The 18,294-nt window shown below is 46.3% G+C and overlaps 3 protein-coding genes across 4 annotated transcripts in view; 1 reads left to right on the top strand and 2 right to left on the bottom strand.

Annotated features, from left to right (window-relative positions):
- The window catches only part of napepld (N-acyl phosphatidylethanolamine phospholipase D), a 3,226-nt gene extending 2,634 nt beyond the window's left edge, over nucleotides 1-592 (top strand). The window contains 1 exon segment of the mRNA XM_086059037.1: nucleotides 3-592. Coding sequence (XP_085915163.1) covers nucleotides 3-195 — 193 coding nt within the window. The 3' untranslated portion in view covers nucleotides 196-592.
- A 42-nt stretch (nucleotides 593-634) lies between these two features.
- LOC147159142 (proline-rich protein 5-like) lies at nucleotides 635-7,482 on the bottom strand. Its single transcript, XM_086059903.1, is given in 13 exon segments — nucleotides 635-938; nucleotides 941-1,062; nucleotides 1,123-1,305; nucleotides 1,308-1,337; nucleotides 1,413-1,557; nucleotides 2,302-2,399; nucleotides 2,402-2,442; nucleotides 3,220-3,310; nucleotides 3,564-3,670; nucleotides 3,874-3,954; nucleotides 4,263-4,443; nucleotides 6,574-6,646; nucleotides 7,158-7,482. Coding segments are annotated over 12 exon segments (1,209 nt in total). The 5' UTR covers nucleotides 6,599-6,646; nucleotides 7,158-7,482; the 3' UTR covers nucleotides 635-833.
- A 1,046-nt stretch (nucleotides 7,483-8,528) lies between these two features.
- wnk1b (WNK lysine deficient protein kinase 1b) overlaps nucleotides 8,529-18,294 on the bottom strand; it is a 76,816-nt gene continuing 67,050 nt past the window's right edge. For both annotated transcript variants that reach the window (XM_086058959.1, XM_086058958.1), the window contains 14 exons: nucleotides 17,815-17,871; nucleotides 17,046-17,129; nucleotides 16,918-16,954; nucleotides 16,771-16,844; nucleotides 16,414-16,689; nucleotides 16,070-16,344; nucleotides 15,914-15,989; nucleotides 15,721-15,850; nucleotides 14,342-14,536; nucleotides 13,990-14,082; nucleotides 13,333-13,374; nucleotides 11,820-11,977; nucleotides 11,674-11,730; nucleotides 8,529-11,274 (listed from right to left, as the gene is read on the bottom strand). In XM_086058959.1, coding sequence (XP_085915085.1) covers nucleotides 10,885-11,274; nucleotides 11,674-11,730; nucleotides 11,820-11,977; nucleotides 13,333-13,374; nucleotides 13,990-14,082; nucleotides 14,342-14,536; nucleotides 15,721-15,850; nucleotides 15,914-15,989; nucleotides 16,070-16,344; nucleotides 16,414-16,689; nucleotides 16,771-16,844; nucleotides 16,918-16,954; nucleotides 17,046-17,129; nucleotides 17,815-17,871 — 1,944 coding nt within the window. In that variant the 3' untranslated portion in view covers nucleotides 8,529-10,884. The remainder of the gene's footprint in view (nucleotides 11,275-11,673; nucleotides 11,731-11,819; nucleotides 11,978-13,332; nucleotides 13,375-13,989; nucleotides 14,083-14,341; nucleotides 14,537-15,720; nucleotides 15,851-15,913; nucleotides 15,990-16,069; nucleotides 16,345-16,413; nucleotides 16,690-16,770; nucleotides 16,845-16,917; nucleotides 16,955-17,045; nucleotides 17,130-17,814; nucleotides 17,872-18,294) is intronic.

Genomic DNA, 18,294 nt, shown 5'->3' with positions numbered 1-18,294 from the left:
GAACTCGGAAAGGCGGCAAGTTGCCAACCTAACCTGCTCTTGACGCCGCTTGTGTCCACTCAGCACTACCTGGAGCCGCCACATCGGCTCCACAATGCTCTGGAGCAGAACAGCCTGAAACCGGATTCCTTCTTCACCCTGAAGCACGGAGAGTCTCGTCTCCTGACGTCGCGCGACGCGGCCGCGTTTCACTGACGCCCGACTGCCATTTAGTGGCATCAACAATGAAGAAAAAGCAGATTGCTGTATGTTAAAAAAGGAAAAAAAGGAAAAAAGAACGTTTTTGTGGCCTGGGCATGACATATTATGACATGTCAACTTTCAAGCTAATAGCAGAAGCTGAGCTGGTTTCAGCCTCACGTGAATATTTTCATCATTCCTGCTTCTTTCAGCCATTTTAGAATGCACGATGGTGTGTGGCATTACTATTTATAGTTTCACCGTGATATGATTGTATTTGGATCTGAATGTCATTTTCATGCTTGAAAGGCAACAATTTTCAGGTGTATGTAAAATAAAATTGTTTTCATTGTTCTTTGGTTCTCGTTGTCTGAATGAACGCAGGCATAGAAATGGCCACTGTGTGGCAGTGTGGTAGAGCTTCTGACCTGAAAAAAAGATCTTGACCACAATGTAATAAATACTGATGACTTTAATTAGACGACAGCGGCCATGTTTTATCCTCCGCTAATTGACATCAATTAGCAAGTGATCCAAAATGCAAATTGATGCTCCACATGCAGATTTCATTCAATTCGTATGAATGCGTGATTCAGAAAAGAGTCGCTACCGCGAGTCAAGATAATCCAAAAAAGGTGTCCTGAGGTCACCTGTCAGGCCGCACTCTGTCCGCTGCAGCTGCATGTCGCGCCTCCGGAACCATCTTGCGAGAAGTCCAGAAAGATGCCGTCGGGCTCGGACTCCGGCGATTCCCGGAACGCCGCGCTCGCCCCGTCTCCGGACTGGACGATCGGCCGGGAGCCGAGCCGATGTCCTGGGCCAGGACTCCGGGGGACTTGGACGCCAGAGACCCCGGGCCCTCTGGATTCTGGCTTGCGGTACCTGCGCACACGGGGACCGGATGAGCACAATGCCGCAGATGAGACGTGGGCGTCGTCCTACCCGAGTGGTCAGCGTTGGATGGCGAGCAGCTCTCCTCCACGCAGGACGTCATCTCGGACACGGAGTGGCGCCTCAGACCTCCGCCGCCTCCCGCAGACGAATCGGCGTCGTATTCCGCCACGGGGCTCAGTATGGGAACGTTGTAGCTCTTGGAACGTACCACGAGGTTCTTGACCACGGGGGGTTGCCCAATTTTGAGCGTTGTTGACGTTTCTCTGATGAGGAAAAGAAATGGACTTCATGTTTATTTATTTTTTTTACTGAAGGTGTCCTTTATGTCTGCCACACACCGAGCAGACAGGAGGAGCGGTGCTGATTGGATGAACCATCTTGGGAATATAAGCCGTGGGTCCCGAGGTAAGGGGAGACCACCTTCTGGATGAGACACTCCAGACGCAAGTAGTCACTTGTGACACCTTTGGACTCGTGGACACCCTGCATCAGAACACACAAAATCGCAACCAATGTGTGTGTGTTTGTATTCTTGAACTTTTTTTTTTTTTTTTTTTGGTACTGTATGTTGTCACGGGTCCCAAAGAGACCCGGAGCTGGCCTTTTACAAGCGGCGAAGGTCGAGTCGGTGGGGTCGTGCGTCAAAGCCACACGAGAGCAGCAAACCGCACGAACGACACAACAGACACAAAATGGCGTCACGCCGTCTCGACATTTTGCAGATGAAAGAATCTGAAAGCTGCTTGGCGCGTTCCACTTTTCGCTGCTTGGCGCGTTCCACTTTTCACTGCTTCCAAACGTGGAAACTTTTTTTTTTTTTTAAAGTTTCTCACTTATAGTTAAACTAACCTAAAGTTTTCACACGTAGCGACTCAACTGTTATTGTTAGGCTGAATGACCGAAAAAAATTTGGATTGTGATTTTTTCCCCTTTAACACTACGATTCAATATGCGTTTTATTTATTTATTTTATGAAATTGCAGCGTTTGCGATAAAAAAAATGTCATCCTAAAATTACACGGCAGTGCGATGTCGATTTGAATTGGATTCCGGCAACCGCATAAAAATGTACCGTTTGCCGAATCTGACCGAGAGGTCACGGGGAAGACGGCCGCGTTCGCGCTGAGATGACTTCCCGCTCTTTGGCCGCAGATTGCGTTTGTCCAGCGTTGTGCGTGCGTGCGTGCGTGCGTGCGTGCGTGCGTGCGTGCGTGCGTGCGTGCTGACCTGAAGGATGAGCAGCATCTGTATGATGGAGGGCGGCACTCGGGCTCGGGGCCGCGACAGAGCTTCATCCAGCTTCAGGTTGAGGGTGATGATATTCGGAAGTGGAGCAGGGCCAGTTGACGCACCGACGGCTCCTTCCCTAAAAAGTGCGCACATGCAATGGGTATAAAAAGTCCACACACCCCTGTTCAAAGCTAAGTTGGGGGTATCAATAAAATAAAATAAACATATTTTTGAGAAGGGAACTGATGTGGCGCCACCATTTAAAGTGCCTCTGATTCACCCCAAATACATTTCAGGAGTTCTAGTAGGCTTTCCCTGACATTCTTTTGCTTTCTAGCAGAAGGTTGAAAGTTTATTGCTAACACTGTTGAGTTGATCATTGCTTAAGATGCTTTAAGGCTGCTTTTCTTCTGCCATAACTGGGGGCTTAGTCAAGGTGGGGGGGGGGGGGGGTTTGAGCACTGTGGTAAAAGTCAGAAAAAGCCTACTAGAGCAGCTGCACTTTATTTGGGGTTAATTAGTGGAGGCACTTATAAGTGGCGACAGGTTTGCTGTGACTCCGACTTAACATGAGTTTGAATGTGATCGGTAAATTGAAAACAAAGCCACATCCTCATTTTAAGATAAGATGATATAAGATAAGATTTTAAGATGTTTTGAAATGATTTCTCTTGGTCCTGTTTTTTTTTTTTTTATCCAAAAACCTGGCATTTGAACAGGGGTGTGTAGACTTTTTATAGGCTCTGTACAAGTTGAAAAAGTAACCCAATGATGGCTCAAAAATGGACCGATCCATCTGATGGGTTGTTTTATACAAAATGACGCCATTTTCTGACCCAAGTAAAGGATTTGATATTTACGAGTTGTTTCACACTAAAAGACGCAACGTTCGGTGGGCGGTCGCGTTGTCCCACCTGCACTGGGCAGAAGATGGCCTGCAGCATGGACAGAACGTCGCCGAAGAAGAAGTCCCAGGTGTCAGCCAGAGAGTCCAACAACTTCTGACCTGCCACAACAGAACCAAACATGGTCAGTTGAAGGCGTCGCTTCCCGCGCGCGTCGAAAAGAAATTGAGCACAACAAAGGCAAGGCATGCAGAGATGCGTCACGTTGTCACAGCTCAAGCGTTAACTTGACATCAGGGAGTTTAGTCAATTATTACTTCCCCCCCCCTTTGAGATAAAAGGCCGACTGCTCCTCTGTGATCGGAATGTTGGGCAATAAAGCAAGTTAATCGAAAACTTGGGTTGATGTTTCACCTTCATAAAAGCGAATCTTGTCCCGCAGGATGACCGTGCCTTTGGTCAGCAGCTGATTTTGAAGATACTCCGTGAAGAAGGAGCCGAGCTCCGTCTTGAGCAGCTGCCTGTGAAAGTGGATGGAAGCACACGCGCACGCACGCGATCATGCGGGCATTTGCACGCGTGTTTGAACGGCAGCGGGTTCAGGAAATGACGAGCTCAAAAAGCCGCAGCGACGACAAAGTGCTCATCGCTGACGACAGCGTTGCCGAGTCAAACAGTGTACGCAGAAGGACCTCAATTGGGAGGGAAAAAAAAAACAGCGCACCTGACGCCTTCGTTCAGAGTGAAGAGCTCATTTTCGCCCAAATCTTTCTTCTGGAACACCGAGATGACGGCGTTGTGAATGCTGAGGAGGCAAAATTCAAACAAAATGAGCTTTGTGTGGCCTTGTCGCGAAATCCAGCTCGCTTATCTTAAGTCATGAATGCTGCATTGTTCATAGAAGAGCGGAGAAGAAAAGAGATGGAGTGATGAGAAAAAGAGCCGGAGGGGAGCAAGAGAGGAAGGATGTGGTGACGTTGGGCTTCGTTTTGTTTCTTTTTCACGTCACGAAGCACACAAAACAGCTTTTTTCTTCTCGCGATGCGCTGCAGGCGAGCAACGCAAGAGCGTGAAAAGAGATCGGGTTCGAGAAGCGGAAGCGCCAATTCCGACCTGTTCCAGGTGGCGTTGGCGCCCGCCCGTCTCTGCTGGCTCCCTTTGTCCCTGCTGCCCTCGTCCGCCAGCGCCGCCTTCTCCGCTCCTCCCGATGGCGTCTTGGCCTGCGAGAGGTCCGTCAAGCTGGAGGAGGAGCCGCTGGCCAGCTTCAACCGGTTGTGGAGACTCCTCGAGATCCAGAAAGCAGGAAGAGGACAAATAGATGATAAGTATATAAAATGAGCCTTCAAAATACCCCCCCACTCTCACTCCGTGCACTCATAGCACAACAACAAGGCACTCTCAAGTGGCCACGCCATGTGGCCCCCCCCACACCCTCACTCCGTGCACTCATAGCACAACAACAAGGCACTCTCAAGTGGCCACGCCATGTGGCCCCCCCCACACCCTCACTCCGTGCACTCATAGCACAACAACAAGGCACTCTCAAGTAGCCACGCCATGTGGCCCCCCCCACCCTCACTCCGTGCACTCATAGCACAACAACAAGGCACTCTCAAGTAGCCACGCCATGTGGCCCCACCCCACCCTCACTCCGTGCACTCATAGCACAACAACAAGGCACTATCAAGTAGCCACGCCATGTGGCCCCCCCCCACCCTCACTCCGTGCACTCATAGCACAACAACAAGGCACTCTCAAGTAGCCACGCCATGTGGCCCCACCCCACCCTCACTCCGTGCACTCATAGCACAACAACAAGGCACTCTCAAGTAGCCACGCCATGTGGCCCCCCCCACCCTCACTCCGTGCACTCATAGCACAACAACAAGGCACTCTCAAGTAGCCACGCCATGTGGCCCCCCCACCCTCACTCCGTGCACTCATAGCACAACAACAAGGCACTCTCAAGTAGCCACGCCATGTGGCCCCCCCCACCCTCACTCCGTGCACTCATAGCACAACAACAAGGCACTCTCAAGTAGCCACGCCATGTGGCCCCCCCCACCCTCACTTTGTGCACTCATAGCACAACAACAAGGCACTCTCAAGTGGCCACGCCATGTGGCCCCCCCCCCACCCTCACTTCGTGCACTCATAGCACAACAACAAGGCACTCTCAAGTAGCCACGCCATGTGGCCCCCCCCCACCCTCACTTCGTGCACTCATAGCACAACAACAAGGCACTCTCAAGTAGCCACGCCATGTGGCCCCCCCCACCCTCACTCCGTGCACTCATAGCACAACAACAAGGCACTCTCAAGTAGCCACGCCATGTGGCCCCCCCCAACCCTCACTCCGTGCACTCATAGCACAACAACAAGGCACTCTCAAGTGGCCACGCCATGTGGCCCATATCCTGGTTAAAAAAAAAAAATCTCCCCACTTCTCACTTCTGCAAGCACTCACACCAGACGACGAGGCACTCCAAAATAGCCCAGTCCACATGCTTCCTGTCCGCCAGACAGTTGAGGTGTGTCACTGGACCCTGTGACGAGGCCCACTCCCAAAAACTGACAACATTTAATGCTAGATCTCAAGTGAGTGCACGTCGGTCTCAGTGTGTTCACGTTTTCAGCAATTATCTTCAAACATGTGTAATAATATATTTAAAAAAAACAAAAATTCCCTTGAAAGGGTCTTCAAATGTGTTTATTATTGCATATGCCGAAGATGGGAGATGCTCTCGTCCCTGCCTCGCCACTTTCCCTTTAACAGGCGCTCGCGGTCGGCGGCCACGTGAGCTTTTGTGCGAACCCGACAAAAGAAGCCTTCGAGGTTTCAAGTGCAGCCAAGATGGAGGGAAGAATTTCACAATGACACAAAAGTCCTCTTTTAGCCGTTCTGTCTGTTTAGTGAAGCAAACTGTGTTGGATAATAATAAACTCCGGTTGGTCATCACGCGACTGACGGCAGATACGACATTTGTGACGCGAGCTCAACATTGAAGTTGGAACCGCTTTCAAAAGAAAAAAGGCTCGGATGGGGATTTTTTTTTTTTTTTTCATGAATGAAAGCATCAATGAGGTCATTCAGGAATGTGTGTGTGTACAAACAAGGACAAAGCGACAAGGTCCCCAGTGAAGCATGTGGTCCGACTGGAGTTGAGCGTGAGAATTTGATTTGCGTTTGACCGCTTAGCTCAACGGAGCCGCCATTTTCTGTACAAATTGAACGCGAATGCTGAAAAGCTGTTCATGTTTAAACGTACAACGTCAGACTTGGAAAACCTGTCCATCAACTTAATTTTTCTGAAAAATAGATCAAGAAAATGTCTTCAAATGCCACTCAAATGCGAGTTTCCCCAGGCTGGTGAAGTCGACACGTCTTGGACCTCTGTGAAGAAATCTTACCATACTTCTTACCTCCTTAAGGAGCCCTCGCGTTCCATGTTGGAGTCTCAATGGCGGCAAACCCACCCAGGGCGACCGCTCAGCATCTGAACACACAAATACAAACCATTTGAGCGAACAGAACAACATTTGTTAATTAGTTGTAAGATGACTAACACAGAAGAATGTTGACTTCGCTTGGTCCACCTGAATTAACGAATAAGGTCAAGATGGCATCATTAAATAGTTTTTTTGTTTGTAATTCTCACAGACAGCTAGGACTCAATGTGCTTTATTTAAAATGAAAAAATAACACCACAATAATAAATGTATGATAACCAGCTTCCCATTGGGGGGAAAAAAACACACTTACAATGACCAAATAAATGAACAAGGGCATCTTATCTTATGCAGCATCAAAACATAGTACAGAGTACAAAAAACAAAGACAAAAATTTGATATATACAAATGTGGATAATGTACGTGCTAATAAGTTAGCATAAAAGCTAAGTGTGAACTACATCACCTGCGCGTTGAATTAAATGCAATTTCACGTGTCAAGAACATTCTTTGAATACAGGATCCGATGTTGTCAACGTTTTTATCGACACACTTACTTTTCCAGAGGTCTTCGCTTATTATCTGTGTTGCTTTTTAATCCGCAAATGACGTTTTTAATTCGCGAAAAGTGAAAAGCATCGCGAGGAGGTTTGCTTCCATCAAAAAGTACACTCGCCAACGTGAGCGCGTGCGTGACACAGGGGGAGGAGCAGGCCCAGTGAGCGCGCGCGCGCCCGCGAGAGGAAGCCGGAAGAGAGGGTGTTGTGGGCGTGGCTTGGGCTTGAAGCGCTGGCCGGTGTTCTGTGTGAGTTCAAGGTGCCTGTAAAATGGAGGTCAAGTAAGGGAAATAAGAGCCGTTCTGTACACAAAAGCCGCGTATAGACGTGAAATTCAGCTATCTGTGACTAGTGGCTGCTTAATAGTAGCAAAGTCGAGCGTTCAAGGCTGAGTCGGTTTCAAAAGTGCATAGAACCATAAAACAACCGCGCCCGTAGCGTTTCAGAAGTTCCCCCCCCCCATGACATGGCCTGTATGTGCTCAAGTAAGCGTAAAAGAGCGAAGCTCAACACAAACACAGCCAATGTACACAAACAAATGTGACTTTACGATGCGGGCCGACTGAAGGACACTCAGCTGTTGCCGTGTTCACTCCAAGGCACCCTGAAGTTGCACAATTCTCATTTAAGACCGCAAACGTCTGAATTGAGCCAAATCATAATATTAAATTGTCCTGACAAAACTTTGACGTTTATTAGAATGGCCTGGCCGGGCTAATAACTGATATAAGTGACAGAACACGTCACAAATCAATGCAATAAAGTCACATTTACAAGGCTTTGTTGTAAAATTACTGTTTAGATTTGTACAGTTAACTAAATTCATAACATTCGAAGCAATAACGGTTCCTAAACCACACAAGTAGTGCAACTTCATTTGATTCCTTAGTAGTAAATGTATGATTTCATGTTTTGCTGCCGTCGTGTGGACAAAACAGGTATTGCAACTCCAATGGTAAACCAGTGCTTCAAACCAAACCACTTATTTTTCCATCCATTATCTGAACCGCTTATCCTCACGCTGGAGCCTATACATCCCGAATTCACTAATTTTTCTTATTTAAAAAAATAAATAAAAAATACAAAAACATAAAATAATAATAATAATTATGAACCACTAGCTAGAGAAAGCACATTTAATTATTCTGCCTGTCAATATACGTCACTGGTATAGTTGAACAAATTCACTTTATATGCAGGCCACTTGAGTAAAATCGAAAAATGACTGATTTAGACGAGGAAAATGAAGAAAAGCAGTCTTTGGTATTTGCCTTCAGCTTACCTGCTGTTCCTTAACATGTTGCAATGCACCAACTGTGACCTAAAACAGAACAGCAGTAGACGCCACAAAATAATACAGCATCACTGACATTCTTTTCAACAACTTTTATTAAGTCTTTACAAATAAAGTAACCAATTTAATTGTATTTGTTTTAATATGAAGCTTCAACACTCTCTACTTAGTGCAAAACATACCATTAAAGGCTGCTGATGACCCCATGTGTTTATTTTTCACATCCAACTTTTTTTTTTTTGTCAAATAGAGAGAAAAGAAACCACGGAGTTAGTTAGGTGCTGCTACACACAATAAAACAGCAGATAAAACATGTGAGGATTTTTTTGGGGTTGTTTTGTTTTTTTAAGTCAGCATATGAACATCGGAGATCGGGAACACAACATTTCCGTTCTTGAGACTACACCAGACAGCTAAGGAAAATAAATGGACTACTTCTACTGTGGGGGGGGGGAGTGAGTCCTGCGATGGCACACAAACAGAATCTGCCCCTAAATTTGAGCTAAATCCTTAAAACTACACTGTGATAAAGACTGATTCACCCCACTTTAATACAGGAACATTCACAATACCAACCAGCTTTTCACAGTTAAAGTCCTGCAGTACAACTTCACAGTAAAGCCCATTTGTTGCTCTTGAAAACTGCAGCTTTGGGAGGAGGAAACCCGCTACACAATAAAGGTATCGAATGTTATAAGAAATTAGAATTGCATTGTTGACGAAAAGCGGGGTTGGGGAATCGTTTTCTTTTGTTTTACTTCTATCACAAAATCAAATCAAAATGGTCTGGCTTTTTTTGTGGTTTAAGGGAGAGACCGTTAAAAAAAAAAAAAGTCTACACACCCCTGGTTTTTGTTGCATAAAAATGAGATCAAGATAATAAAAAAAGAAACATTTGCACTATTAATTTGACATAACCCTTTTTGTTATCTTTTCAAGAAAAAGTAAAATTGTAGTTATGTAAGTGTGCACACCCACTTAATGTGGAGGAAGTTATGAAAACGTTCAAAATAGCAGTAGCAGGGGTAAACAAGTCAAAAACAGCCTACTAGAATACCTGAAATGTATTTAGGGTTAAGCACAGGCACTTCAAATAGTGGCAGGTTGGTGCCATCTTCCATTTAACATAACATTAACATGTTTGAATGCGATGGGTTGACTGAACACAGCCATGTCCATATTAAAAGAGGGTGTGCACACTTATGAAACTACAATTTTTCATATATATATATTTTTTTACGTCCCCTCTTGAAAAGATTGAAAAAAAATGTTCAAATGAGTTTTACACAAAGGTCAAATCGAGCTTTAGAACAGGAGTGTGTAGACATTTCTATGGCCATTTAGGTTGCCCAATTCTGCATTTATTCATTCACGTGCCATTTGAGGACTCTCAGCTCAAGGCGACATCAACTCAAGTGGCCTTATTTGAACATATGTAAGTGAGCAATAGTGCATCACAGCATGGAGGGAAGTCACAATACGCAACCAAAACACAAGCATGGCCTTCTTCCAACAATACAGTCGTCATCTTGAACGTTACGTCCTCCCAAAACTCGGACAAACTCGTGCGCTCTCCAGTGTTTGGGGGGGGGGGGGGGGGGAGTGAAGCAAGGCACTAGAAAGCAGACTCAAACAGTTGCTTTGTACATTCACATTCATCTAACAGGGCAAAATGGGAAAGTTTAAAGTGTCGTAAATAAGTACTGCGGAAGAAAAGAAAAAAAAAGTAGCTAGCATGTCACATTTGAATGAAAACATTTGGAGGTCAATTGGTGGCTGAATTGTCGGTTAAGGCAATTTTTTTTTTTTTTTGGTGAGTTGAGAAAACGGAACGCCCACCCATGCATCCTCCAAATTGTTGTTATGACTCCTAACAAACAATAACAATCACAGTGTTGTTTTTACACATCACACAAAAATGTGTGCGCGTGACAGCCCACGCGCACGAGGCGTTCTTGTATTTTCCTTTTAAATAAAATAACTATAAACAACAACATTCATGTGGCAAAATCATAATCATCCCAAAAAAAAAGAAAAAAGCCAAAGATGAGGCATGTGCGTGCAACAAAAAAGAAAACTGAAAGGAATCTCGACATAAAAATAGAAACGACGCAAAATGTTGATCTGAAGGTCACTTTTTTTTCTCCAAGGTTTCTCATTTTATTGCTTTGACGCGAGCAATTGTGTTCCTATTTGCATCCTGGTGAATGCTCAGAGTGACTCTTGTATTTCGTATTCACACATTGCACGTTAGCTCGAAGAGCTACAAGCAAAGACCGCGAGCGACCTGGAGGAGCTCTTCAGTGTCGTCGTGCTCGCTCACGTCTCATGTTTCGCGTTTCAAGTGCACGCGCTCAAACCTCTTTGGCAAACGTCCTCTTCTTCACTCACGGAGTCCGGTCGGGCCAACGAGCCCCCCCCCGCCGCCGACCCCTACGTGGTCCTCATGTTGGGTCCTCCCGGGTTGCTGAGCGACTTGTGCATGAACGCGTGCAGGGGCCCCTGACCGCCCGTCGAGGCGGCGTAAGGGCCGAGCGGCTGGGAGGCGCTGACCAGCAGGGGGCCGGCGCGCGGCGCCGAGAGGCCGTGGGCGGGCCCGGACCACTGCGCGGCGTAGGCTGGGCCGGGCACGTACGGGATGAAGTGCGGAGGTGGGTGAGGGTGGGGCGGCGTCGGGGAGGCAGGGGGCTGGCACAGCGAGCCCTTGCGGGAGGCCAGAGAGGTAGTCGGGTTGGAGGGGAGGTGGGCGGATGCGGCAGTGCTGATCGGGCACAGCTGGCTCGGGGCGGAGAACTTCCTGCCCAGATTGGCCGACTGGATCACCTAAAGACGATGACATCATCCAAAATAAGGTATGGATCAAATCCGTTGCTTTTACGGTCGCAATACTGCAACAACGATGCTAATTGCGAGCCGCACATCGATTGTTAGCATCAAGCTAGCTGGCAGTTCTAAGCTAAAGATGCGTGGTTGTTTCAAGTACACAACACGTGTTTATGTTTTTGTGTAATTCAATGTTTGACAGTAAATTACAACATGTAAACGTCTCAAAGCCTCTTTTTTGAAGAATTGTTCTCCATCAAGCAAATAATATATGATGAAGTGTTCTCGGATCTTATATCGGTGTGCAGTTTAAACGATTGATATTGCAAATGATCATGATCGTTTTTAGGGGAGTGTCAATTACTCGCACTTTTTTCACAACGTGTGTTTTGGTCCCACCTCGTAGCTGTGCCCTTGCGCTGGCGCCTGCTGCAGCTGTTTGGTGCTCTTCTTTCCCTGGATAATCGAAACAAAACCATCATTTAGTATCCATGCAAACGAACCCGATTGGAGAGGGGCAACAAAAATAATAATAAAAAAAAAACCTGTGAGAGGTCTCTGGCCCAGTTGTCCACCAGTTTGTGGAGATCATCTGTAAACGTTCCTTTGCGCTGGTGAGGGGCCGACATGTTGAGACACTGGGAGCCCCCCTGGCTCTGAGAAAGGGGGCCAGAACCGCTCACTGCGTTGGTGCTGTTGGTCCCTTTAGCACGAGACGAGAGAGTGAGACGTCACAATGGTACGATAAGTATGACTTGTGAGTTGAACAATTCTGAAAAATTATTGAATTGTGCTTTTGTTTTTCCCACCGCTACGATTGCAATTTAATGTGCTATGTTTTTTTGCAAGGCCATCCTTCACATTTATTTTTTTAACAAACAAAAGCAAGCAATTAATCTGTATTACAGTAAACAATATCAGATTATACATAAATATTTTGCTATTATAGGTTAGACTTAACCTCAAATAAATGCAAATGAATTCATATCAAAGTTAGTTTATCTACTTCAGTTAACTTAATAAAACACAATAATGGAAACAAATTTGTGATTTAATTTCAACTTTTCCTGTTTCATGAAACGTTTTATGTAAACATACGGACTGCATTTTTTAAGCACTGAACTTATCGAGACACAAAATAAATACATAAAATATACCTAAAAAAAAAAGAAAAAAGAAGAAGCCCATACCGGCTGACAGAATTGCATTCTACCAAACTGCTATGTCGATTTAAATTCAATTAATTGTTCAGTCCTACGTAGGAGTGCATTTGTTTCGATTACTGGCACATTAAGACATCTTAATGAAATGAAAAATGCAACACAGACAACAAATCAAACAAAACTCTGGGTAATGTATTTCAAAGTGTAAAAGGGTGAGGATTAAGAAAAAAAGACCACAAAAGTAGCACTAAGGAACTTTTCAAGCTTAATCAAATATTTTCATAACTCTTCTGATGAAACATGGACTTAAAACGAGTTGAATGGAATCTTTGCCGTGGCTTGAGGAAGTTTGCATCATTTTTACTGGCACGGCACAACTTTGAGGAGGGTGGTAGGAACACTGCCACACCCAAAAAACGACAAATGTGCTGACTGCTTTATGGCGTACGTCACTCCCCCCTTTTCCCATTCCTTACAAAGAAGGAAGTTCATTTGAATGTCGACGCACGATTACTGCTTTCCTGGAAGAAGCTGCAAAACAACTGAAAAGTTTTGTCTGAGGAGACAAAAAAGAAAAAGCTACCAGAATAAAAGGACATTCAAGGATCAACATAGGCTCGGCTCGAGCTAAAAAAAACGACGCAATGCGCTTGTCCTCGTGGGAAATATGGTCTTCCTTCAGGCATAACATTACCACTTTTGTCCATATGGTGGCGCCATAATCAACAAACTGAACGTTCCTTAGTGTTGCTTTAAGTGTCCGGGTTAACTTGCAGGTGCATGCGTATGCATTAAGTCAATTCAAGTACGTCAGCTGAAAAAAGTGAATTAAAAGCGATGCCGACGATGGATGGAAAGCAGAAGGGAAGAGCAAAAAAAGAAGAGCGATAGTTACTACAGAGCTGGTTGCAGGGGCAGACTTTTTTCACCATCTTCCCTGCACGGCACCCAGAAAGCAAGAATGGGAAGATTGGGAGAGAGTGGACAGTTAAAACCCGGTAACAGGTCCGAATGTAAACCTCAGGAGCGATACGGCCTTAAGATGAATGAAAATGATGTTGTGACACCGAGACATCAACCCGTGTCGTATTTTCAGCATTCACTGAAATGAATGATCCTGAGCCCTCGCGCCACAGCTTATCCGGCTAAACTCAATATTAGATTGACATTTATCAAAAGTGACAGAATTGTACAGGACGAGATCAATCCAATGAGTTGCTGGTTGTGAGCCAAGTCAGCCGTTCTCCGTTTTCGGATTTTGAGGGAGAGAACGGAGAGGAGGAGGTTTATGCTGCGGAGAGCTCAGAAGCACTCCAAAGTGTTAAATTCATCATGGAAAAATGATGATATAACACACTTATTGAAATGTGTAATAGTCACGAAAATACAATGAATCTGCTAATTTAACATCCCAAAAGAAATGAGTGACATCATAGGATGATTTTCTGCTCTTAAGGAGATTTGAACTTGATGGTTGTACAAGAATGGATAAAAAGAGGAAAGAGACGGAATACGACGGGTCGAAAGGCAAAGAAATGAAAGCGTTACACACAAAGAGCCAAGCAGGGCGTACTCAGAAAGCGCGTCCTCCTGCCGCCAGGCTTGAAGGCCAAACGCTCGGAACCCCAGCTGAACTTTACGCAGCCTGAGTGAGGAGATGAAGGGGCGGGGGTGGTGAAGAGGAGGAGGAGAAGATGGGAAGGGATTGAAAAAAAAGGAGAAGAGTGCAACAAAAAGAGAGATGGGACAGAAGGCATCGAGTTATCACAGAGAGCGAACTCACGGAAAGGAAAGGTGAGCAGTGTGTTGAAAGTGAGTCGCGACACACAAGCGTGCTTTGTTTGTTTGCGAACAAAGATCACGACGGCGACTGCCGACGGGCTCGCCATTTGCTTCGAGCCTACCTGGGGTGGGAGCGCACAAGCTGGGCACCGACAGCGCCGCCGAGCTGGTGTAGGCCGAACACAGGACGTCGCCGGAAGGAGCTGCCTTGAGGGGCCGCTCGCCGCCGCCGCCGTCGGCGCCGCCCTCCGGAGCCGCGAGCCGGGCCAGCTGGCCGGGGCACAACGCGGGGACGCTCTGGGCCGACCGAGCGCTGCCTGGAAAACAGCAGGGGGCGGCGAGGAGGCAGGGCGAGCGGCAAGGGAGAGCGCGCGCGCACCCACGCAGACAGCGAGCGTCCCAAACACGCACACACACACGCAGACAGACGGGAAAAACAGACAGGGAAGGCCGTCAGAAATGTTCAAGCTTGGAGACTGCGGCAGCACGCACCCACCCACCCGCGCGCACGTGGAACCAAGCAGACACATGTAAACACATACAGTATACAACGTTAAATGCTTGCACTGACTCGAAATAAAACACGCTGGTGAAAATACAGTGGATATTCAAAGTCTTCACACCCGTGTTCAAATGCCCGTTTTTTTTTTTAATGATCTTCACATTTCCAACACACCAGTCACCATTTGAAGCAGGGGTGTCAAACTCCTAGAGGAAAATATATGACCAAGTGGGCCGGACCCATACAATCATGGTATAGAACTTAAAAACGATTGGCGTCAGTTGTACACAGATTTTGGTTATTTGCACGCCAGCCCAAAAGAGCTAAATAACTGTCAATATATTAAAAAATATATATATATTAATTGGGCAAACATTACTTTTTATTTTATTTTATTTTTTTTACAAGATCAACTCGTTGGCCGGATTAAAACCCTTTGCGGGCCTGATCCTGCCCGCAGGCCGTATATTTGACACCTCTGATTTAAAGTATCTCTAATTGATCCAAAATAAAGTTTTAGTAGGCCTTTCCTGACTTTTGTTTTGTTTTGCTTTCTAGCAGAAAGCAGAAGGTTTTGTGCACACTGACTGCCATTTTGAACGGTTCATAATTCCCTCCACCTTGCCAAAGGACCATAACAGATTTTGGGAAGCTTTGAGTAGTTTTTCTTCAGCTGGAACTGAACTGAGATCTCAGACAAGGTGGAAGGATTAATGAGGTTTCAAAAGTCTAGTTTAGAAATGTGAAGTTGAAATTGTGGCAGGTGCGTGCTGACATTTAACATGAGTTTAAATGTGAACGGTTCAACAGTCTTAACCACAGCCACGTCCCAGGTACGAGCGTGTGCGCAATTGTGCAATCCCATTTCAGTTATTCTTACTCTTGAAAATGTACATAAAAAAAAAATAATTATCGATTGAATTTGACAGGTGACGGGTTGACTTTGTATATCCACCGTCGGTCCTCTGAAGTGAGTGTTTAATTAGTAAAGAAGCTCACCTGGCTGAAGTGGACTCTTGCTACCATGCGAGGAGCTGGTTCTGGACGATTTGGTGGATTTGCTCTTGGTGAGTCGCCTTCGCCTGCCGGCCAAAGCGATGACCGGTGGGAGGACCGCGGCCGGAGGAACCTGTGCCGTGGACAAACGTGTCATTTGTTCCATTTTGACGCGTTTCCACTAACTGTCGTTTACCTTTCCCAGTTTGGTGAACAGGCCGTCAATTTCTTCCTTCTGCCGCGAGTGGAGGGCCTGAATCTCACTTACGTGTCTGGTGGAATAAAAAGAACAAAAATAAGATGAGTTTGGTGATCGGAAGTCTCCACAGGAAGCGCGCGAGCGTCGCCTCACTTTTCCCGAAGTCGGTTGATCTCCCGCTTGAAGTCCTCGTCCTCGAACTCCGAGTCGTTGTCGCTGCTGATGTAGGAGTTGTTGAAGGAGTTGCTGCTGTTTAGACTGAGCTGGGAAACTTTGCGGGCAGCGTCTGGACTGGGGGCGTGGCCAGGCTGGGCAGGCCCGTTGGCCGCGCGAGCAGCGGGCGGCGGGCTCGGCCCGGGCTCGGCGCTCTGCTCTTGGGCCCGGCTGACAGAGAACCTGCCTACTCTGGCGTCTGCCTTGGCGGTGACCTGGTGTTAAAACACAAACAGGTGAACGATTCAAATCGAAACAGATGAAAGTCACGATGAGTTTTCTACCTGGAAGCGTCCGATGGTGGTGGTGGGTTTTGGCGAGGGGAGAGGGGAAGGGCGTTGGGACCCGGCCAGCATTTTTCTGGGGAGTCCATCCACCACATCTCCACCTCCGCGCGCGCCTTCCACTCGGAGCAAAGAGCCCTTGTGCAGCGTGCTCTCCGGGCTGGACAGACCGGAGGACGACGACGAGGACGACGACGAGCACGCGGTGGAAGTGGATGAGGAGGATTCTGTGCAGGTCGGACACTGCTTCGGAGATTCTTCAGTGGCCAGTGACACCTTGGCAACGTCGGGAATATTAAAAAAATAAGAGCGAGAAAGCAGGAGGTGGGATCAACTCTTTCTTTGAGGTGTTCAAACCTGAAATCTCCCAAGTTGAATTCCACTTTGAGGAGCAGCAGCTGAGGAGGCATCTTCCTCCGGAGATAAGGAAGCTGAAAGGCAACCGACACATTAAACAAGACACTAGTCACAAAAGACCCGCAAAGTGCAAGTCACTATACATACTTGGTTGTGCCACCAGAGGAACGGCACCCTGGGAAGCCTGAAGTAAACATGGAGGACACCATTTTTTAGAAGTGTATCTATAAAATGTGTGTGATTGTGTGTGTGTGTGTGTGTGTGTGTGTGTGTACCTGTGTGGGTGTGCTAATTGGGACATTCTCGGGGCTCAGGGCTCGTCTCAGCTGAGCGTCCAGGTCCTCCAGAGGCTGCTGGGACTGCAGAGAGGCAAGAAAGAATGTCATTTTTGTTTGTACACGGCCATTTTGTATCCCATAAAGTATAATATTATAGAGGGCTATTTAAAAAAAAATCCAAATCACACACATTTTAATTTTTTTTTGGGGGGGGGGGGCTGAAATGGATGAATGGCATTTCCATTCAATTCAATTGGGTAAGATCATTTTTAAAACGCGACAGATAAATTATACACAAGTGGAAGCACATCGAAGCTACAGATAGAAAATGTTTTCTCCGGTTACGCATGCCATAAATCATTCAAACCGCAGCAAAATTTAACTGCAGTCGAGATCATTTTAATCCAAGAGCACACTTTTCGCCCACAGGGGTTTTTGTAAGAGGCAGCGAGTGAATGTCAGCGACTCCCACATTTGTATTGCGCGTGCTTCTTGTGGTTGAATGGAAGACTATTTTTAGACAGGCAGTGGCCCTCGCACAAAAAACAAAACAGTCTGGGAAATAAAAGTCCATCCATTGTGTCTCAGGTAATATGCCAGCGAGGGCCTCTTTTGCACTATATCTGTCAATGTAAATGACCCGAGTGCTCTTCCTCGCCTCAATCACTCGCCTGGCAATGCGGCGTCCTCCACCCAGACATCATAAAACGTTAAATGTGACATTATGGAGATGTACGGCACTCTTGGATAGCAACAAAAACAACACCTGAGTGAGACATGGTCCAGGGAGGCATGGCCGGAGTTCTGAAGAAGGAGAACTGGCCTGATCCCAAAGAGGAAAGTGGGAGAGAAGAGATTTGTAGAGGGAAATAAAGTCAGTGGATTTGCATGCGAGAGGGGTTGTGAGAAGAGGAAATGTGTTAATACTACAATGCTACTCAGATTCAAGAATAACTTCAGATCTTTTACAATGCAGTGGTGCTTCCAGATGCGTGACCCAACAAGATAAGAGCCAATTTTTTGCTTCGACTTGTGAGCAAAAAAGTTCAGCGGTAGCAGTGAACTTAAATCAACTCACTTCACAAGCAATAACAATTTGGCAGCTAGCAAACAATTCTTTAAAAATAAAGAGAGAGAAAGATTTCAAGCTGTTTATTGTCACTCCCAACTTTACTGTCAGACTAATCAGAAAACAAAGTTATTGAAAAGAACATTGCAAAAATGCAATGAATTTAAGTCATTATTT

The sequence above is a fragment of the Leptonotus elevatus genome, chromosome 17 (assembly GCF_054856555.1).
Source record: "Leptonotus elevatus isolate MCC_2025b chromosome 17, RoL_Lele_1.0, whole genome shotgun sequence".
Taxonomy (NCBI): Eukaryota; Metazoa; Chordata; class Actinopteri; order Syngnathiformes; family Syngnathidae; genus Leptonotus; species Leptonotus elevatus.
This window is presented reverse-complemented; position numbering and strand designations above follow the sequence as displayed.